The 22,963-nt window shown below is 40.8% G+C and overlaps 1 protein-coding gene across 1 annotated transcript in view; it reads left to right on the forward strand.

Annotated features, from left to right (window-relative positions):
• Window positions 1-22,963, forward strand: part of Slc24a3 (solute carrier family 24 member 3) — a 480,749-nt gene that overhangs the window by 72,962 nt on the left and 384,824 nt on the right. The window contains exon 2 of the mRNA XM_052183806.1: window positions 3,422-3,550. Within this exon, the coding sequence (XP_052039766.1) occupies window positions 3,422-3,550 (129 nt within the window). The remainder of the gene's footprint in view (window positions 1-3,421; window positions 3,551-22,963) is intronic.

Consider the following 22,963-nt stretch of genomic DNA (forward strand, 5'->3'; position numbering starts at 1 on the left):
ACCAAACTGAACTACAATATTAAACGTTGTTCTCACTGAATGTTGTTACTACTGATATTATTATTCATATTAACATTTTCTCAGACTCTGAACTTCAATGTTGTATCAGTGATCAGTGGTCAAGTCTGTTTTTGTTGATATAAAAGTCTGTAGGTTTTGGAAGGTTGAGGTGCTGTCTTAATAACGTCTAATTCCTAAAGATATTGAATCATTATGTTAGAAAAAATCCTCTAATTTTCTGCTACAATAGCTGGCTTTGCTTTTACATCTCTTAATTGGTATCAGCTTTTCTCTTAGAGTCACAGATCCATGGAAACTTGGCAACAAAGCTTTGGGAGTCATTGGAAGGAATACTTTTGTTTCTTTGCAAGTCTTCAGGGTCTGTCTGAACCTTAAGACTGTAGGTTTATGAAGCACCCTCCTCTGACTCGCCTGTGAGGACAGACTGTAGAATGGCTGTTCTGCCAGCCACAGCATGATTAATTCTTTAGATACCATGCAGACTGGCAGATATTTAGTACTCTGACCATATTTGTTGTTTTGAGCTCACTGGCACAGTACACCTTCAAGAACTCACATCCAAGGTCTTTGTTGTGCACCAGAGTTTAATTTGGAGCTCCATGTCATAGGTTAGAAATGCTATAGAAGGATAAAGAGATGGATGAGAAGTTAAAAGCACTTATTGTTTCTGCAGAGGACCTGAGTTCAATTTTTAGCTCCTACATCTGGTGGCTCACAACAGCCTAGAATCCCAGCTCTGGTCTTCATGGGTACTTGCACTGAAATATACATATGTGTGTGTGTCTACACAAAACACACACACACACACACACACACACACACACACACACATGCATATGCATTTTAAAAAATAAGAAATGAATCAAAAGAAAAGCTGGAGAATAAATGTTTCTGGGAATAACCTTAAAGCCATGAATGAGGAGGAGTGAGTAGACCAGCATGCTGTTCCCTTACATCTTGAGTGTCTGACGCTTTCCCTCTGTCTTGTAGTGCTTTCAAAGGGACCTTCCCTACTACTTTACTTCTCTATTCCCTGGCACATTCTTTCTGAGAATGCATCTGTAGGCCAGTGATGCTCAGCTCTTCATCTCAGGAGCTGTTCTGACACCTAGCCTGGGACAAAGAGAGCTCTACTCTCCATATTTTTGAAAGTCTTTAATATGGTAATCATGTTTATGTTTTTAAGACTGATTGTTGGAGTCTATGGCTACTGACCTTATTCTTTCTTCATAAGTTCTTAGAGTTTTGTGGTTTTATTTGTTGTTTGTTAGTTCGTTTGTTTTCTCTACTTGACATCATTGATTGTTAAGCAGTTTCCCCTCGTCTCTGACTATGGGTGCATTTCTGGATGTATACCTAAGTTCTATTAGAGATCTTGACAAGCCTACATTCAGGACTGGGGTTACAGTTGGGGAAAACCTAACTTCACCAGATGCTGATGCTATCTGTAGCTTTGTGAAGTGAGATACAGATAAACACTCACTTTGCAAAAAGGTCTAGGACCCTAACTTATCCATGTATAAGGTGGAAATGGTGATTTCAGCTTGGGGTTGCAGAATACTTTTGGTGATCTTATAGCTGTTTGGTATTGAAGAGATAATGTTAATACTCTCCCATGTAGCATTGTGAAAATAATGAAAGTACAATTGTTTCGAAAATTGACAATCACTGTAAAAAATAGAGGCTAGGAGATGCTGACCTTTAGCTCTACATTTCAGAGCATCACATTGTGTGGTTGGGTATACTCTGTTGTCTGTGTGAAGGCTTCTGGGCCCCAAAATTATGACCCTTGTCTTGGGGTCATAATTTAGAACCATTGTTCTTATTTTAAAGAATATTTATTACTTAAGGCATTTTAAAAATTTAAGTATATTTTGATAATATTTGTCTCTTCCTCAAGTCCTTCCATATCCTCTCTCCCTTTCTTTCTCCCAAATGTTAAGTTCTCTCAACAAACAAATAAAAAATACAATACAACCATTTTTTTTCTAGCCAGAGCTATTCTAGACATTTCAGAGCTGATAATCTCCCATAGTTTCTTTTCCTAGTTCCAGGCCACTAGAAACAGCCACTATGTCTGGCCACCTCCCTCTTCACTAAGCCCCTCACACAAAGCTCAAGTTTTCATTTCTCTCTGTCTGGCTGGATTTGTCCATGGTGTTCAAGACTGTTAATTTTTCTTCCTTGGATTCTTTTTCTCTGCCTTTTATTATACCATCCTACTTTCTCCATGCCCCCTGCCCGACCCCATGATTCTTTGTTTAACCTCTGCTCTTTGAAGAGGATCTTTAGGTCCACAAAGATTTTATATATTTTTTTCTCAGTGGTCATCACAACACACAGAGATGTATGTATGGAGTCTCCCTCTTGTTGTAAAACCCATAGGGAACCTATCTGGACTATATCATATGCCCTTCCCGGTTTGGGATCTCTTTTGTACTAGCTCTCTTGCCTGAGGTATCATTACCAAGAAGCTATATAATTTCCCTCCTGATAATCTTATCAGCAGAAACTTCAGACTCGACATTCCCTAACCAGGATGGAGAGTTTCTTTCCTCATGTGCCCTTTCCTCTCTGTTCTTTGGGCTGACACTCTCATTTCCATGGTCATCCCATCCAGAGACTGAGGCCTTGCTCACCATCTCACATGAGTTTCCTTCATCTCTTGTCCTTCTGAAATCTTGTGCTGGGTATTTTATAGACAGCCACTTTGGGGATGGTGAAGTGATGCCTTGGCTTTGGTTAACTTCCAAGAATAAGATTCTGAGCATATGTTGTTCAACTGCAGTTGGTTTATATGAGAGATAAATATGGTGTACATGCAGACATTGGTAAACTAAAGCAGCTCACACAGACTCAGTAGAGTCCATAGTCCATATCTCTTCCCAGATCAGTTCTTAATAACATCATTCATAGGTTGAATTGGTCTCTTGTGAAGGTATTGGTGTCATGGAAATCATCCAATGATTATAAGTCTAGATTGTCTCCCTCACTGTTATTGGTTGTTAAACATGTTTTAGCATGTCACTGGGTGTAGGGGATTGAGAAAGAAAAGAGACAGCCATCAACCAAATAACTTTATCAAGAGATTTATTTTGTAGACAACATTAGTTTATTCACACCGTGGGAAACTCTGGAATCCAGTGTAGAATGCATACCTCTCTGTCATCTATCTCAGGCAATGAAGTATTTGTATATAAGTTCCTTCCTGTCATTGGATAAAAGACTGCTTTTATGGGATTCAATAGTCAGAGGCCCTCAGACAGTTAGATTCAAGACATCTTAAAGGCATTCATTCAGTACAGAGAAAAATGTTAGCTGATTAAGACACAGGCTCCCATCATAGGGAAAGACTGCATTCAGCTGATACTGATGCGTGGTGATTTCTTTTCCTCTCCAGAACTTGACCTCATGGATCTCATCGGGGAAGATAGAAAATGGATGGTGGGGAGAAAGCTGATGCAGGTGAATGATACACTGACTTCTGAAGATGCTGGACTCCGGAGCAGCAAGAACTGCACAGAACCAGGTAACAGTGATGGCCATATCCTCACAATGGCTTCCATGTTCTTCAGTTATGGCTGAGGATGCGTTGGGTGATATGTCTCTTCTTTAAGTTTAAATCTGGAGAGATTTTAAAGATGTTTAAGGCATATGTATCAGAAACCCACATTTGAGTCTAACAATGTGAAGATCCTGTATCTAAAAACCTGCCTTATCTTTAGAGTGGATAAACAGTTGTTAATGTGTTTCCAACAATCTTAGATCTTTTGATATGAAAAGTGTTTCAAGAAATCACGTGTCTACTCCTTTTTGGAAAGATGAGTAGAAGGACCTTTCTCTACCCTACTAAGCATCTTAATAATAATTTTATAAACAGAAATGGAAAGAATGAAGACTAGATAATTGTATGCCTACCCTCTAAATACTATATAACCCATGGTTCTCAATTAGCAGGGATTATGGTTACTGTATGCTATTATCAATAGTTCACAAGGACCAGTTTCAAAAGTCAGTTAAGTATGTGGAAGCTACATTTAATTATAAATGGAAATGTCTGTGAAGGGTTTGAATTCCCATGTTGAGTGGATAGTTGTGGATAACCTCAGAAGCACAGACATATCAAGGACTGGCCTGAACACACAGGAGAGGGAACGTGGAGGTTCTAGTTCATGGACTCTGTTGGTGATCTTGTCTGGTAGTCAAACAGTTTTTCAACACATTTCTTCAACTAATAGGCAAATGGTAAGTGGCATGTAGGGAGACAGGAATCAGTAGTGGAAATCCCACTTTTACCTGTTGATGGAAAGAGTGGAGTTAAAGAAGACAAGGTGGTGAATACCCATCATTGAGTTTGTCTACATGCAGGATTGGTGGAGATGGGATGACTCTATTTTCTGCTGGTGTGGCTTTCTCCATGGGAAGAAGGGAGGCAGCCTTGCTGTGAGTGGCATTGATCACTCTATTAGCAATCGCTTCCTTACAGAGATAAGCACAGAAGCTTCAGGGACATTGAAAGCCATTGCAACAGAAGAAATGATTTGACTTCATGGAGAGCAATAAAAATGCTGATTAGCAAACAAAAACCATAAGCTTAGCATCTAGTGGGGCTGCTAAAGGGGGGTACAGAGAAGAGATGAAAGGTTTTAGGATGAAGGTGAATAGGTGGCAGTGAAAGAGAGCTCAGTCACACTGTACAGAGAGGACTAGGATATGCATGTATAAAAATGTCATTATTAAGCCTACTATAATGTACAATTAATATATGTTAACAAAACCTTAAAAATAATGGCTGCAAAGGAACAGGGTACCAGAATTGATTCTCTTACTTCACTCACCTGTAGACTAAAATGGACTAGGAGTCAATTTGAGACCTTGACTGAGAAGCAGACTATAGAGAAAATGAGCATGTCTAAGCCAGAGAATCCTGTTCATATTCTAGCATGCTGGGACTCACATTCTTCAAGAGCCCCTCCCTCTCCAAACTGTGGGGCCCACTCCCTTGCCTGGATGCTGTTGTTGTGCAATGTCTTTAACTGCACCCTGGATGATAATATTCAGTGACAATGCAAATCAAATGAATAGGGCCAGCGAGGCGCCTCAGTGATACAGAGTACCACTTATTCTTCTAGAGGACCAGGGTTTAATTTCCCAGCACTCACATGCCTGTAACTACAGTTCTAGAAATCCAATGCCTTCTTTTGGTCTTTGTATGCACCAGGACTATCTATGGTACAGAGGTGTACCTGTAGATAAAATACCCATGCATATAAAATTCATTAAAATCAAACCAGATGAATCAAAATAACACAAAATAAAACCTGCAGATTCTCCAGATATTCAGTTGTATTATCTGTCTGTCAGATATTCAATTGCTGCATGTGCTTGGCAGCTGTTATAACTGGGCAGCACAGGTCCTGCAACATGTTTATCAGCATGGAAAAGATTATTGGTCAGGGTGATCTAAGACTTTCAGTGGTCTCTGGACATATTATCTGTCTTACTAGTTCACTTTCAGACAGCTCAAGAATAAAGGATGGATGTGCAGGTCTGTGATCTCCATTTCCACCCTTCTAACCTAGATCTTGCATTCACAAGGTCTTGAATTGTAGCTTGGAAAATATGGGCTTTGAGCAATATAATCAAATTCTCTTAGTCTGCCAGCTCCTTAGAAACTATGGCAATCATTCTGACCTTTCATAAGTGAGAATTGGTACTGAAGTCATAAAGTATGTACAGTTTACGGCCCCTTGTGCCACAGTTGTATAGTAAGAGGTGACTTGCAAACTTCCATGTCTGCTGGAAGGTGTCCCTGACTCCGTTTCAGGTAAGTCATGATGACAGATTCATAGAGCCACAGCCATAGCCACTCTCTACCAAAGATGGCCAGTCTCTGTCAACCACTCATACTCTCTGGTGGTCCAGAGATGGTCAGCTGAACTGTGAGAAGCAAGTACCATTGTTAGACACATTTTGAAGATGGTAATAAATGCCATCATCTCCGCTGACCACTAGTAGTGATATGATCCAAACATACCAGACATGCATGACCTACCTGGATCAGTGCCTTCCCAAGATAGATGTATGAGACAAAAATTAAAAGCCAAATCACAGGTAAGGCTGTGATTTAATATTATTACTTTAATAGTGCCATCAACTCCCATTCCATGGGACTATGTCGGAAGACTCCTAGTGAATGTCTGAAACCACAGAGAACACTGGGTCCTGCTGTAGTGTGTGTGTGTTTCTTATATACACATACTGCAATAATCTTTAATGGAGATGAAAAATAATGACTGCCAATAAAATGAGCAATTATATCAATATGCTATAATAAAAGTCATGTAAAAGCTATGTATTGCTCATGTCTGGAATTTTCCATTTAATATTTTTGGACCATGGTTGACTTCAGGAAATCAAGGAGAATGAAACTCTGGGTCAGAATGAGGCGCTGTGGTGTTCATCTCTACGTCTGATTTTAGCTGGAGTGAGTTGTGACAAGTATATTCACCCATCCTTGTGTCCAGTTTCCTTTAAGAGGTTCTGAACACAGAGAATATCATTGTGCTGGATTAATACAGTGGTGTCTGCTCTCAGAAGTCTTAATGCAGAGCCTAGCAAGGGAGTCTGTGGTTTCTGGACTCTTTCCCTTCCTATTTGTGATGCCAACAGTGCCCCCTGCATTGATAGAGACGGTGGACCCGGGTTCCTTCTGTGCATTGTTTGTACAGACACTTGAGTGTGCTGAGTGCCAGTTGAGCTGTAGCCATGTGAGCCCTGGTGTCAAGGTCATAGGCAGGAGTTAATGTAACATTTGTCCCAAAGCTCAGTCCGTTACCGCTTATGTTGTCACAGTTCTCAGTTCTAAGACTGTGTCCTTGGAGACCCTGTTTTAGATACCGTTAGAGGAAGCCTATAGATTCAGGATCTGGAGGTAGAATTGGGGCATTTGCTTCCCCCTGGTGTTACAGAGCTGCTTTGTGCCTCAGAGGTTCATTTCTTCAGCTGTGAAATAGAACTCCAGCTTTCATCCCTGTCATTATACAAACCCACTAATTCAGAGAAATTTGAAGAATAGAGACTCAATAAAACTTCTACTTCAAGTCAACCCTTGCTCCTCCTAATAACTTCCTTGTATTTGCATAGTTCCCAGTCATCTCAACCTCTTTCCCCTCTTCCCACACCCCTTCCTCACCTCTCCTCCTACTCTCCTCTTTTCTCTCTGCTTATCTTTCCTTCTCCCCAAAGGTCAATAGGCTAGGACACCCCATTTGCAGGCCAGAAGAAGCAGAGTACATGACCTCTTATGAAATAGCAGTGTTACATGGGATTTAGCCTTCAGCATTGGGTTGTCTTACTCTTTATATGATACTTTCTACTTTATGAATATATTATTTTAGGCATTTTTGGTTTTTACAAAATGGCATATTTAGTCACCCCTGCTTTTAGTGGAAACCTATCATTTTATCCCCTCTACAACTGAGTAAAAGACTGACCCCCAGGCTCCTATTTTTTTTCAGACAATTGTTCCAGCTCACTGTGAATTTTTGAGGCTGTTTTCTTAGCCTGACACTGCGGATTTCATCTGAAATCTGGAAACATATTGTGTTTTTGGCAAATAAAACTTGAAATTGTTTACTCAGATGATCTATTAAGAGAAATTTCACTTTGAATAAATTTGATCCACAGAAAATTAAGTTAGCTAAATGTAATCTTGAGAGTGGTGGGCCAAGGCAGGAGAAATGCATTCTTTACAACAATTCTGTGTACACTCAGCAGGATTTTATTTACACACTTTGCAGTGTTCCTCCAGAAACTCCTATCTTCCCCCTCTTCTCAGGTCTTTGATATTTTGTGGAAATGGGTCTCTTCTTAGGACACCTCTTTCAAGCAAACTTTAGAAGAAGAAAACTAGCTGAAGTGACAGGCTTTGGTGTGAGGCCCTTCAGACAGAACATCAGCTTGTGGCTCACTCTGTCCCTTGGCTTAGTTGGGTCTAAAGTCTGTGGAGGAAAGAGAGACACCTGAACCCGTGTTGCAAGACCAAGCTGATGTTGGCAAGAGACTGTTTTAAGGGAATGTGTCAAGAGATCAATGGTTTGTGGGCTGATCAGAAACTATATGACCTAAGAGGTAAGTGGGAATTGGAATAACAGATGGCAACCAGAGGAAACAAGATGAAGTGGGTTCAAGGAGTAGGTATGGTAGGAGACAAGAAGAACTTAGACATAAATGGGCAAAATCCACACAAGATTCTGGCTGTGAACAGCATGCTAAGATCCCTCTGTTTAGGGATTTAAACAATAACATCTGTATTGACTACTTTAATCGCGGACTGGATATGACCAATGTATGAAGCATGAAAAGCCTCAGTTTGTAATCTTTTATATGAAAGATCAGAATTCAGATGGGAATAAACAACCAACCAAAAGGTGATGGGACTTAGAAGCCAAGTGGGGCTCCCCTCCATAGAATCTCACTGTGCAGGTATGCGCAGATAGCCTGTACTTCACATTATCTAGGTTGGACAAATAGGAACTTAATGCTGACTCAAATGCAAGCTTGTGTTTTTCTTGCAGCTACCTTGTGAAAGTAAGGTTGTAGAGATAAAAATTCAAAAATATATATTGAATATATTTCTATCCCAATTATAACTCCCTCAGTGTTATCGTTGGTGATAGTGAACCCAGGAAAAAATGAAGTTTAAAGGCTGAAAATCTATACATTATTGCTCAAGGTCAAACAACTTTCACTAACTTCTATTTGCAGATGCATTAGTTTTCTCTCTCTGTGTCTTTTTCTCTCTGTTTCTCTGTCTCTCTGTCTCTGTCTGTCTCTGTCTCTGTCTCTGTCTCTCTCTCTCTCTCTCTCTCTCTCTGTGTGTGTGTGTGTGTGTGTGTGTGTGTTACCCTATCAGTTTCTACCATATTCCCTTGAGATAGTGTCTCTCACTGAACTGGAAGCCATTTTACTAGACTAGCTTACCAGACAATTCCCCAGGCTCCTCCTATCTTTACCCCAGTGCTGTATCTCCAGGTTGACAGTGCCTGGCTCTTACATGGGTGCCGGGGATTCAAACCCAGGTCCTAATGCTTATACAACAAGTTCTTGCCCTATGAACCATCTCTCTAGCATTGTGGCTGCAGTGTTCTTAATGATTCAAAAATAACAACTGCTCAAATTCCTACATGGAGAAAATTAGAGACTAATGTGATATGCTTTTTAATTTGCATCAAACTTTTCTGCTGAGTTAGTTAGACTGGGTAATAGCTGCTATAACAGATTTAGGGCTTTACACCAGAGACATTTCTTTCTCAAGCAGAATTCTGCTCCCTCATTAGCTTTGTTATAAGACCTCCATGATCCCCTGGTCCTATTTTCTAGGGGTTTTGGTATCCCCAAATGTGGCTTCCAATGCTCCACATTTCTTCACATTGAGGATTCAAACCATGGGGATTGGCATAAAAGGATTGGTCATCTCTGCTCAAATATTATAGGCCAGAATTTAGTCACATGAGAAGGGAGGCTACAGTATGAATATTATAGAATGTAGAAAGTCTGGTAAATAGCTCTCTGGATCCTACTACATCAATTTCTTCCAAAGTTAAGAACAAAAACTTTTTTATGTTTTTTGTTATAATGGTGTGCTGGCTAGCTTTATGTTAACATGGCTCGTATTGGAGTGGAGGGAGCCTTGGTTGAGAAAATGTCTCCACAAGACTGGACTGTAGGCAAGCCAGTAGGACAGTGTTTTAGTGATTGATGGGCCATTATATGAAACTGTAAGCCAAATAAACCCTCCCCAACTTGCCACATTAAATATATCTAATAGAATCCTCAGTTTTAGGAGCATTGTGAACTCTATTTTTTTCCTTTCCTTTCTCCTCTATTCAACTCATGATGAAAAACTCCCTGTTCTTCAGTATTTCTCCGTTCTTGCATTGGGAATATGTTTTGAATTTCAGGAACTTTTCCATTCCCTAGACATACTTGAGAACCATTATTCTGGACTGCCTCCTCAATTCATGGCATCTGAATTTGTTTCTCCTTGGAGCCTGAGAGTTTAAGCTTCAATGGAGGGTTGGATTCAAGCATCCTAGCCCATTTCACACACAGATAATTTCACTAAAGCTTACTTCTTGGGCATCTCCAGAACACCAGGCAACATCCTTACCTTGTGAAGAGACCATAAGAACAGGAACAGAGTAGCTGGTATCACCTACTTTTGGATCTACTAAACTGCTTCCTGGTTGTGTTGTACCCTTGGATGGACCCATGTTGTCTACAATAGTGATGATCATGTCTTCCTCCCAGCCAAGGAACGAATGCTAGTTCATGTCTCTAGCGTTCTGGGTCTTACTTCTCTCTCCTCTGTCATTTCTGTAGCAGCAGTATAAATACAGGGTAACTTTGTTATTTTTTTGATTCTCACACTCAGAAATTCTCTTTTTGCAGGTCAACTTATAAACCCAAAGTAGAGTTTAACTGCATATATCTGAGGGAGCCTCTGTGGCATGTACCACTAGAAGGTACTAGAACAAGGACCAGAATATCCTCTGTCATACGCTGATTCTCCTAGCTTTGTTGGTGTGTATACACAGCTTTTAAGTCATATCCTCAAATCTGGATTGCCAAAAGAGCACCAATTTGCTTTCATCCAAGTGCTCTTTCTTGATGCCTTCAGATGCCTTAGGAGCATAAACAGTGGAGGCCTTGGGGGTTTGCCAGAAGTGTTCAACTTTTGGCCAGATTTGAGACGTGTTAGTTCAGAACTTCTTGAAAAAAGACCCAGACATCAGGATTTTCACAAGTTTTCCAGGGCTTGCTCCATGTGCTCAGGTGTCAAGTCCCTTGATCTAGCTCTTGGGGGGGGGGTGTCCCTTGAGCAGATGTGAAGTCTATGTGCCTCCTACACAGAAACTGAGACTGCTTAGGTTTGGGACCCAGGGCAGGGCCTTAGGGTGTAAGCAGCTCTCCCTGATACATATTCAATTTGGAACTTGATGTTCTAAGTCTGAAAGAAGATGAGACTGAGCTTCTTTCCTCAAAGCCTCCCTGCAGTTTCTCTATGCACTAAAAACCAGTTTAGGCTGTCTGCCCAAGGGGATACAAAGAGCTGAGTTGTACATCATGTTATTTCAGATACTCCCCTCAGTGGGAGTCCTGTGGTCAGTAGGCTAATGGCTCCTGCATGGGCTACTTAGGACCAGACTTTACCTAAGTTTCAAATAGTGTGCTCACATTACACTCCAGGGAGTCCATTTAAATATGAATATGTCTAGTTTGTTGTATGGATGCCTGTGAGCTTCCTGATATGATCCCATTCATTTCTATGATAAGAAAATAAAAAGCCTTGAATTAAATATCAGCAGCCCCTTTTTAGAAAGATAAAACAACAACAAAAAATGATTTGGTGCCAGTATAATACCTTATCCATCTTTATCAAGACCCTGAGCTTATCCTCAGGATACTACACACCATTGGGATTAGGGGTAAAGAATTGAGACAGGAAACATGACAGTCTATAGACCACCGACTAGCAGATCATGCTAGAAGAGGCAGTGGTCTGGGAATCCAAAAGTAAGTTGGATTTGTTAGTGGTTTTGATATTCATTTGTCTTGTGGTCATAGGAAACTTGGAGATTAGAGGTGGTCACATTTTATAACTCTTTGGTAGAATTAGGGATGCAGGCTTGAGTCCTGTAAACCTGAGAGGATCCTGACACTGGAACTCATGAAAACCAGCTAGCTAACATCCCAGGGACTCAGATTCTTCTGTGTAGTAGAGACCATTTGCAGCAGTGAGTTTATAAAGAGCACCAAGTCCTTTGCACCCAGCACATGCTCAGCCTTGACTGGATGCCTGTTTCCTGAGCACACACTGTCAAGATTCGAAGAGATCCCCCACACATGGACTCAATGAATGACACATAAAAGACTGTGGTTACCATTCGTGCCACTGATTCTTTAACTTGGAGACATGAGAAGAGTAAAGTGAATTTGACAAGTATTAATATAAAAATTCAGGAATACAGTAGAAATAGCTTTAACTGCCTGAGTATTTGTGCAGGGCATAAGACACTTTGTATAAACGCAAGTCATTGAATGTGTCTTTTAGAGAGAAACTGGAATTCCACATATGACAAAATCTTGTTGATTTGTCCTGGGTAAATCCAGAGAGTGACCACCGCTCTGGCAATTCAGAGTTTTAGATGGAATATGGTAGGTTGTATGTACAGAATGAATCCCAGTGGATGAACAAGAACTGGACCGCTGTGAGCAGGTACCAATGACGTAGGGCTTTTTCTATGCATGACTCTGATTTCCTTTGCCTTAGCTCACTTGGTTGCTGTAACAAAACTCTGCAGACTGTTTGGATCTAAAGGAAAGAAATTTGTTCTCATTTCTAGAATCTGGAAAGTAAAAAGAAGAGAGGCACAGTAGGTTTGGGAGATGGTGAGCACACTTTTCCTTGCTGTGCAGAAGCCACTTTTTCTCTCTGAGTGTTACCTGTGGTGTTAAGGGATGAGTTCTTTGTCAAGCATTCTTTTATGACTTATTTATTTCATTTTTTATTTGTATGAGTACTTTGAATGTCTGTGGGGGGCATCAAGCACATGCCTAGCGCCTGTGGAGGTCAAAAGGTGTTGAAAGTCCTGAGTTATGAGTTATCAGTTATGACTGAGCAGAGTCACTCTATGGGACTGCAGAGTTGAACTTGTGTCCTCTGAAAGAGCAACACGTATTTCTAGCCACTGAAACACTTCCCTAGCTATCTCTGTAGCGAAGGCCCTACTGGGGGCGACATTTAAAGACAGATATAGGGCAAGATGGGGACCTTCCTTTCATTGTATTACTTGCTCATTCCCTACTGGTATTTCCTCCTAAATAAACACACTCAGCTCATCAGCATGGCGCCTGCTTCTAGGGAAGCCTGGAGTAAGCTGAGGCACTTGAGAACTAATGGCAGTGCTATCTTTGTATGGGTCCTTTAAAAGTCACAAATTATCTACTAAAAATCACCTTTAAAGGGGCAACACAAAAGGAACATAGAAAAATAAATAACACCCAAGGGATTTTTCAGGGACAGAATTTGTCAGACATAAAAGACCTTGCTCCATTTGAGGGCCTTTTGCACAATCCTCACTTTAAGGCAAGGGCCTGCTTTTCTTAAGTATTGCATCTTGGTGGAGGCAATTGTAGAATTCTTTCCTCTCTTTGAAGCCAAATCCTGAAGGATGCTGTGTAGGCTTCCTGGTCCACAGCAGCTTCTATAGCGGAATCACATGGCTATATATACACAGTGGGCCAAATGATTTTCTCCCATCCCTTAGCTCCCCACCCCAGTACTCAATACAGCAGGATTTCTTCCATCACACCTGGAGAGACAGGACCAGCCAAAAGCTAGAACCAGGGGCACCTCTCCCTTACCTGACTCCCTTCCTAGTCAAGTCCACAGTTCAACTTTGGAGAAATATGAAGGAGAGGATTATAGATACCTGGTCTTTGCTAAATTTCTTTTCTTAATAAAGTTTTCAGATATTACAAAAGTATAAGTATCTGACAAAAAATGACCAAAATTTGCAAGGTTTTTCCCAGAGAGAATACATAAACATTTACCCAAAGAGATTATCATTCTATTATGTGCTATCTATATGTATTGATGTTTACATGTATGTACATATAATCAAGAATGTATCTTTGCTACAAAATATGGATGACTCTCAAAGGCGGTGTGCTAAGAAGCCTTATACCATGCTTACACACATGGTCCTAGAACAGGCATGAACTGTTCTATGGTAATAGGAATCTGATGTGTGGTTGTGGGAAGGTGAGATGGGCTAGAGGAGTTCTAGAAATTGCATTCAAGAACTATATGGAGATCATGTTGCACCTTTAGCTTCATGATAGTTGGATGCACAGGTGTATAGTTGTTCACTGATGGACTGATGGCACACTTTAGCCGTGTGGACTTCGTTCTGTGGATACATGTAACCCCAAAAGAAGGGAAATAATAAACTTTAGTTAGTGATATATTATTTAGCCTACACACGGGAAGGAGTACAACTTTGGTTTGTTTAATGTATGGTTTTAATATGTAATGCAAGCTGGTCTTGAATTTCTGATTTTCCAATCTCTGCCTCTCAAATGCAGGGATCACATGAGGAACTACATCAATTTTTTTTAAATTGTTTCGAAATACACCAAAGTATAACAGATCAATAAATGGATGCAGGCCTGGATACATGGGAAAAACTGGTAAAATAAAATAGGAATTACAAAATTTCCATGCTAGAGCTGTAGCTGTTCACTCTAAATAAAATGTTTGAGAGAAAATAAAGGCAAGATTCTTAAAACTGAAAGGGGAGATCAGGGATGGAAATTTTCATAAAAATAACATATAAAGTTAGGGGCATTTCACACAATTGTAGAATGCAGTGATAACTATTGAGAGATTGTGTGCCCCTGGGAACCGCTAAGCTGAGTCAATAGGTGCTTAGATTTTTTTTTGGTCTGGGCATCTTAAAGAAGCTATCTTTTTCTAGGCTAGCAATATGAAATCCTTCTGCAAAGAGGCAGGCTTCCTGCCTGAAACCAAGGCCACTGGATTAAATCTCCTGGCAGAGGGAGAGGAGCATTTATGTGGCTACTTCTAATTCAGCATTAAATAATTAATTTTAATAAGTCAGCCTGAGGTTGAAACACAATATGCAGTGGAGAAAAATAGGAAGTCAGTAGCTTCTATGTCTGGGGGACACAGGTCACCTCTTTTCATGTGATCTGACTGAGGTGACATTCAAAAGACAAGCATCCATGTCAGTACTCAGAGGACGAAGTGAGGTGTCATCTAAGTGCTTATGCCTCTCCTAAATTCACATGCTGAAGCCCTAGCCCACAAGGAAGTAGAGTCGGAAATGGGATTAAGGTCCTTATCAAAGAAAGTCCACAGGTAGGGCAGAGGAGCCGCACCTTAGGGTCCTTCCACCCAGAAGGGAGGGAGACCAGCTTTCAGTAGTAGCTATGCATTGAGGGAAGGAGTACAAAGGTTCTGGTTGGGCCAGTGTGTTCTCAAGAGCTACAGGTGAGTAGGGCTCTAGCAACTACTGGCCGATCTGCTTCTTTAGTCTCTGCACATGCCCCAATAGCTTGGGAAGCACGCCCCAATCCTAGAGATTCTGTGGTGTTCTATGTCTTTCCCCTGTGCCTACTTGTTTGTCTCTCGAAAGGCAGGAGCTCAGGCTTGCCCGGCTAGTTTTCATAGCCTTGTAGTGTATTGGTACAGCCACTGATGGAAGCACACAGTTAGCAGTAGACTCGGGTCTGTGAAGTGAGGGGAAGGTCATGAAAATCCTGAAGTGTTTCCCACCCTCCTCATTTTCTCTTTTACCATCTCTGTCCTTGTGTCAGATGTGTGAGGATTTCTGAGGAAGCTCCAAACTTGTCAATGTTGCAAAAATGGAAGTTACAAGAGACTCCTACCCCAGGCTCTTCTGTCAGAAAAGAGAGGATTCACTGTCAACAGAGCAGATATTTTTATTTTGCAATCCAGGAAAGTAAGCAAGTCATGTCTAGAAGTGTTCTTGGAACCTGATTCTAGGACTTACATACACTCAAAGAGAAGACTCCTTGAGGACTGAACCTATGTTAGGGTCACAGTATTGCTGCAGACACGCTGCCTAACTCGTGGCCCCTTGGAGGGGTATGAGATTTCAGGGGCACACACAGGCTTTTCTGGCTCAATAGTTCAAAGCAAATGGATACATATCTTCAGGCAACACTTTAATCTCTCACCAGGCTCTGCCTTGTGTGAAATGGAATTTGTCTTTCATACTAAATCATTTTTCAAAGAGAGTTGGTATGTTTAAAGTAAGGAGCCTGTTGTTCAGTTCTTCTGTGATTTTTCTTTTTCTAAAGATTTTCAAAGGCAGAGTACACCTATCTTAGCAAATGCTCTTCAGCCCAAAGCTTGGCACGGTGTAGGGAATCCCCAGGCTAGGAGGAGGGGTGCGGATCCCTCAGAGGAACTGAAGTACAGTCTCTTGGGAGGGATTGTACCTCATGGTACTTTCAATTATGCCCACTAACATTGAGTCTTCTTGGCCTGCTGGGTACCTCCATGAATGTAGCTAGCCATTGTGACTTGCTTCTGATAGGTAATATCAGGGAGAGGCTGTGTCCCTTCTACATTTGAGTATTCCAGCCAGCACAGCCTCCATTAGACTCTCTTCCTTGGGATGAGTTGATCTTGGAATCTAGCCACCACGCTGGGAGGAAGCCAAGGTGTCAGGGAAAACCACATGCAAGTTCTCCAGTCAGCAGTCCCAGCTGGTTCAACAACTAAACACGTGAGTAAAGACACTTCCTGGATGACCCAGCCATGTTGGCTATCTGATAGCAACTTTGGAAGAGACCCTGTGTGAAAGTTTTACAGAAGAGCTTCAGGTACTTCCAGAACCAGGCAAGAGAATAATGAAACAGGACTGTGGTCCTTTGGTGCTGTCAACTTGGTGCGTTTGTTCTGTAGCCACAGTGTCTGATGCACTTATACGACCACTGGGCCACTGCCAAGAAGGAATCTTTATGGCCAAAAAAGGATCCCCACCTCCTGTCACTCTCCTTCAGTTGTAGTGACTGTTTCCCCAGAAGTCATCATCATGGGAGAAGGGATGGGAGGAACATTGTTCTTCCTGTGACCCAGTCTCCAGATTTTTGACATTGTTTGTGACTTAGAGGCAGACATACGGTTTCTACTACACTGATTGTTAACAGTTAGTTGTTTCAGATGCACACTCTGCATTTTTAATCTTAGCCATTCTGACTGGTGTAAGGTGAAATCTCAGGGTTGTTTGGATTTGCATTTCCCTAATGACTAATGAAGTTGAGCATTTTTTAAGATGCTTCTCTGCCATCCGAAGTTCTTCAGGTGAGAATTCTTTGTTTAACTCTGTACCCCATTTTTAATAGGGTTGTTTGGCTTTCTGGAGTCTAACTTCTTGAGTTCTTTATATGTATTGGATATTAGCCCTCTGTCTGATGTAGGGTTGGTGAAGATCTTTTCCCAATTTGTTGGTTGCCGATTTGTCCTTTTAATGGTGTCCTTTGCCTTACAGAAACTTTGTAATTTTATGAGGTCCCATTTGTCAATTCTTGATCTTAGAGCATACGCTATTGGTGATCTCTTCAGAAACTTTCCCCCTGTACTAATGTCCTCAAGGGTCTTCCCCAGTTTCTTTTCTATTAGCTTCAGAGTGTCTGGCTTTATGTGGAGGTCCTTGATCCATTTGGATTTGAGCTTAGTACAAGGAGACAAGGATGGATCAATTCACATTCTTCTGCATGCTGACCTCCAGTTGAACCAGCACCATTTGTTGAAAAGGCTATCTTTTTTCCATTGGATGTTTTCAGCCCCTTTGTTGAGGATCAAGTGGCCATAGGTGTGTGGCTTCTTTTCTGGATCTTCAATCCTGTTCCATTGATCCACCTGCCTGTCAATGTACCAATACCATGCAGTTTTTTTAAAATATTTTTATTTTCTATATTCTTTGTTTACATTCCAAATGATTTCCCCTTTCCTGGATCCCCCCTCCCCATATGTCCCATAAACCTTCTTCTCTCCATCCATTCTCCAATCACTTCCCTCCTTTTTTTCTCTGTCCTTATATCCCCCTCCAATGCTAGATCAATCCTTTCCAGGATCAGGACCTTCTCCATACTTCTTCATGGGAGTCATTTGTTATGCGATTTATGCCTTGGGTATTCAGGGCTTCTGGGCTAATTAATATCTACTTATCAGAGATTGCATTCTATGTGTATTCTTTTGTGATTGGGCTACCTCATTTAGGATGATATTTTCCAGATCAAACCATTTGCCTAAAAATTTTGTGAATTCATTGTTTCTAATTGCTGAGTAGTATTCCATTGTGTAAATATACCACATTTTCTGTATCCATTCCTCCTTTGAGGGGAATCTAGGTTCTTTCCAGCTTCTGGCTATTATAAATAAGGCTGCTGTGAACATAATGGAGCATGCGTCTTTATTGCATGCTGGGGAATCCTTTGGGTATATGCCCAGGAGAGGTATAGCAAGGTCCTCCGGAAGTGTCATGTCCAGTTCTCTGAGGAACCGCCAGACTGATTTCCAAAGTGGCTCTACCATCTTACAGCCCCACCAGCAGTGGAGGAGTGTTCCTCTTTCTCCACATCCTCACCAACACCTGCTCTCTCCTAAGATTTTGACCTTAGCCATTCTGACTGGTGTAAGGTGAAATCTCAGGGTTGTTTTGATTTGCATTTCCCTAATGACTAATGATGTTGAGCACTTCTTAAGGTGCCTCTCAGCCATCCGAATTTCTTCAGGTGAAAATTCTTTGTTTAGATCTGTACCCCATTTTTTAATAGGGTTATTTGGTTCCCTGGGGTCTAACTTTTTGAGTTCTTTGTATATATTGGATATTAGCCCTCTATCAGATGTAGGGTTGGTGAATATCCTTTCCCAATTTGATGGTTGCCATTTTGTCCTTTTAACAGTGTCCTTTGCCTTACAGAAACCTTGTAATTTTATGAGGTCCCATTTGTCAATTCTTGATCTTAGAACATAAGCTATTGGTGTTCTGTTCAGGAACTTTCCCCCATGCCCATGTCTTCTAGGGTCTTCCCCAGTTTCTTTTCTATTAATTTCAGTGTGTGTGGTTTTACATGGAGGTCCTTGATCCACTTGGAGTGAAGTTTAGTACATGGAGATAAGAATGGATCAATTCACATTCTTCTGCATGCTGACCTCCAATTCAACCAGCACCATTTGTTGAAAAGGCTATCTTTTTTCCACTGGATGTTTTTGGCTCCTTTGTCGAAGATCAAGTGACCATAGGTGTGTGGGTTCATTTCTGGATCTTCAATTCTATTCCATTGATCCACTTGTCTGTCACTGTGCCAATACCATGCAGTTTTTAACACTATTTCTCTGTAGTATTGCTTGAGGTCAGGGATACTGATTCCCCCAGAATTTCTTTTGTTGTTGAGAATAGTTTTAGCTATCCTGGGTTTTTTGTTATTCCAGATGAATTTGATAATTGCTCTTTCTAACTCCGTGAAGAATTGAGTTGGGATTTTGATGGGTATTGCGTTGAATCTGTAGATCGCTTTTGGCAGAATGGTCATTTTAACTATATTAATCCTGCCGATCCATGAGCATGGGAGGTTTTTCCATTTTTTGAGGTCTTCTTCCATTTCCTTCTTCAGAGTCTTGAAGTTCTTGTCATACAAATCTTTCACATGTTTGGTAAGAGTCACCCCAAGGTACTTTATACTGTTTGTGGCTATTGTGAAGGGTGTCATTTCCCTAATTTCTTTTTCAGCCTGCTTATCCTTTGAGTATAGGAAGGCTACTGATTTGCTTGAGTTGATTTTATAACCTGCCACTTTGCTGAAGTTGTTTATCAACTGTAGGAGTTCTCTAGTGGAGTTTTTTAGGTCACTTAGGTAGACTATCATATCATCTGCAAATAATGCAGAATTCTATCAGACCTTCAAAGAAGACCTAACACCAATACTCTTCAAACTATTCCACAAAATAGAAACAGAAGGAATACCACCCAATTCCTTCTACGAAGCCACAGTTACGCTGATAGCAAAACCACACAAAGATCCAACAAAGAAAGAGAACTTCAGGCCAATTTCCCTTATGAACATCGATGCAAAAATACTCAAAAAATTCTTGCCAACCAAATCCAAGAACACATCAAAACGATCATCCACCATGATCAAGTAGGCTTCATCCCAGGGATGCAGGGTTGGTTCAATATACAGAAATCCATCAATGCAATCCACTACATAAACAAACTCAAAGAAAAAAAACCACATGGTCATTTCAATGGATGCTGAAAAAGCATTTGACAAAATTCAGCATCTTTTCATGCTTAAGTCTTGGAAAGAACAGGAATTCATGGCCTATACCTAAACAGAGTAAAAGCAATATACAGCAAACCGGTAGCCAGCATCAAACTATATGGAGAGAAACTTGAAGCAATCCTACTAAAATCAGGGACTAGACAGGGCTGTCCCCTTTCTCCTTATCTTTTCAATATTGTACGTGAGGTACTAGCTCGGGCAATTAGACAACATAAGGAGGTCAAAGGGATACAAATTGGAAAGGAAAAAGCCAGATCTTTGACCTTAAGAAGAAACTATCCTCTTGTTTTGAAGGCATCTAGCTTGTATTTAATACATTTTAACCTCCTGTGAATGTATGCATAAGTGACAACTGATTTTGATGTCATTTTCAAATTAATGTAAATGTTATCTTGCTTCATTAACATTAACATGCTGTGATTCTTCCCTCATATTAGAGCAGAGCTCTATTATAGACTTTGGCTCATTTTTTTTTTGATATGTACCTTATTTACATGTAGCCCAGCAATCCATATGAGGGTTAGTGTCTGTTCTTAGCCATGGACATTAATATTCTCACCATCATCCAAAGTTTTCAAGTGATGAGATTTAGACCAAACAGGTAAACAACCTATCTGAGGTATGAATACAGTTGTGCATTCAGAGAATATGCCTACTCTTTCTATCTTAGGCTAGTGCTCTTTCTCACTGTTAACAAGATCACCCTCTGGGGATAATACAAGTAAAAGTATGGTCCCTATGTCAGCTGAAAATTTTTGGGAAGGGAGATGACCACTTTAAGAGTTGAGTATAAATATACTGTCAAAAGTTTACTCCTGTGTATTAACAGGGGCTGTTTATGGTTTCCTTTTTGTGTTGTCACCACCTAATGTGGACAGCATTGTCACCAATTCTCTGACCTGGTGGCTGCTTGGAAGAGCATCCACTCCTGATGCACAAAAACTTGAGAATTACATTCCCCAGGACATCTAGTACTTCATAGAACTATGGTAGCTGTGAGGGACAGCATCTCTAAACTCCTTCAAGATGTGGCCATTGATGTCTTGAGTTAATATCTATTTTTGTTTCTCATTTAAACTGAATACAGTGCCTTATGGAGCAAAGTTTATTTATTTATTTCATGTATATGAGTATACTGTAGTTGTCGTCAGACAAACCAGAAGAGAGCACCGGATCCCATTACAGATGGTTGTGAGCCACTGCGTGGTTGCTGGGAATTGAATTCAAGACCTCTGGAAGTGCAGTCAGTACTTTTTTTTTTCTTTTTTTCAAGACAGGGTTTCTCTGTATAGCCCTGTCTGTCCTGGAACTCACTTTGTAGACCAGGCTGGCCTTGAACTCAGAAATCCACCTGCCTCTGCCTCTCAGTACTCTTAACCACTAAGTCATCTCTAGCTCTGGCAGAGTTTTAAAATAAGTTATCACAAAAAGGGACAAATCATGTCTTCCCTCATTTCTCTTCAAAATTCAGCACTTAGAAATAACCAAGGTTTATAAGTTTCTCAGAAGGTGCCCTGTAACATTAAAGATACCTTTCACTTTCTCCAGGCATGGAATGGTTGTAATGATCTTCAAACCACCTGACTCTTCCATTTCATTGGAAGACCTGTGTGTCATTTGTGTCCCTAAGCAGATGATCTAAGTGAGGAATGGTGGTACAGGCTTGGCATTCCATCTACTCTGGAGGCAGAGTTTATGAGTTCAAGGCCAGCCTGGTCTCAAAAGTGAAATTTTCACATATCATGCTGACTCTTTTACTGGGAAGTTTGTCTCAGGATCCCTCTACCGGCACCCTGTCAAAACTTGTCTTATTTTCTATTCATGACTTGGTAGGCCTTTTCATAAAGAAGTTCATTAGGATTGTGTAAGCAGTGGTCCCCCATACTGTGGACCCACTTCCTGTTATGTGAGGTTGTCACAAGGAAGATTCTATTACCCATGAGCCTATTACATGACGCATGAGTAGTAATTGTTAGCCATCGCTAGGGTAGTTAGTTCACTAGTGGCTTGAAGGAAGAGTGAGTGTCCTGTCATGCCTGGACTGAACATGTCCTCTTTTAAGAAAGCTGTGGCAATTTTATTTTCCCATTCTTCTGAAATTTGGCTTCTTTGGGATCTTCAAGGTCACCATGGAGAGCACCAGAGGTGTTAGTCTCCACCTCCTGGTGGCTATAAAATTTTTTGGTGACATAGTAGACAAAAATCCCATTTGTTACCTAAGAACCTCCCTACCATAGTTCTACGCCGCTCCATCATCCATCTGCCCTAAATGGTCCAGGTAACACCATGGACTCTGAAAGAGCTAAGAAAGGAGACAGTGAGGTTTCAAGATATCCATTCTTGTGCTTTCTTTTCTGTTCTTGAAAGAAAATGAGAATGAAAATCCCTTAAAGCGAATGGCAAAGCATTTTACAAGGGAACAATTGTGTCAGGAAACACTTGCTACCAAAGCATCAGATGAATGGAGCATGTTGGGGGAGCTGGGCTATGAGAGCAGGAAGTGATGGGAGTTTGTTTGTGGGCATGCTCACTGCCTGGCTGACTAGCTAATCCACACACTTCAAACAAACCCAGGCCAGAATATTTTGGCCCCATCTGTGTTTTAAGAGCTAACTTTTACCCCTTTATTTTTTGAAAGCAAAGCTACAGTTGCGCTTCTAAATTTACTTCTAGTTGGCTGCCTGTAGTTGTTTGTTCACATATAATGTGTGGGGGTCATCAGCAGCTTTCTGTTGAAGATCAACATGACCAGAGGCTATCACATCCCTGGAGAAGCACAGTCCCTCGGGCCCCATTGAGTCAGTAACTCTCAAATGTCACATTTCTTTCTACAGAATTGTATTCTTTTCCCAGAGGTAGGTTTTCAGTTGTTTTGTTTTCATATTTTCTTTTCCATTTTCCATTCTATATTAAGGCCTTCCTAGTGTTCTCAGTTTTTCTGGGAGAAATGAGAATATTACAGTCTAGTCATACCCATGAAAATACTTGAGAAGTTGATAGGTTTTGTTGACCAGCTTTGAAACTCTTATTTTTG

This window comes from Apodemus sylvaticus, chromosome 5 (genome assembly GCF_947179515.1).
Source record: "Apodemus sylvaticus chromosome 5, mApoSyl1.1, whole genome shotgun sequence".
Taxonomy (NCBI): Eukaryota; Metazoa; Chordata; class Mammalia; order Rodentia; family Muridae; genus Apodemus; species Apodemus sylvaticus.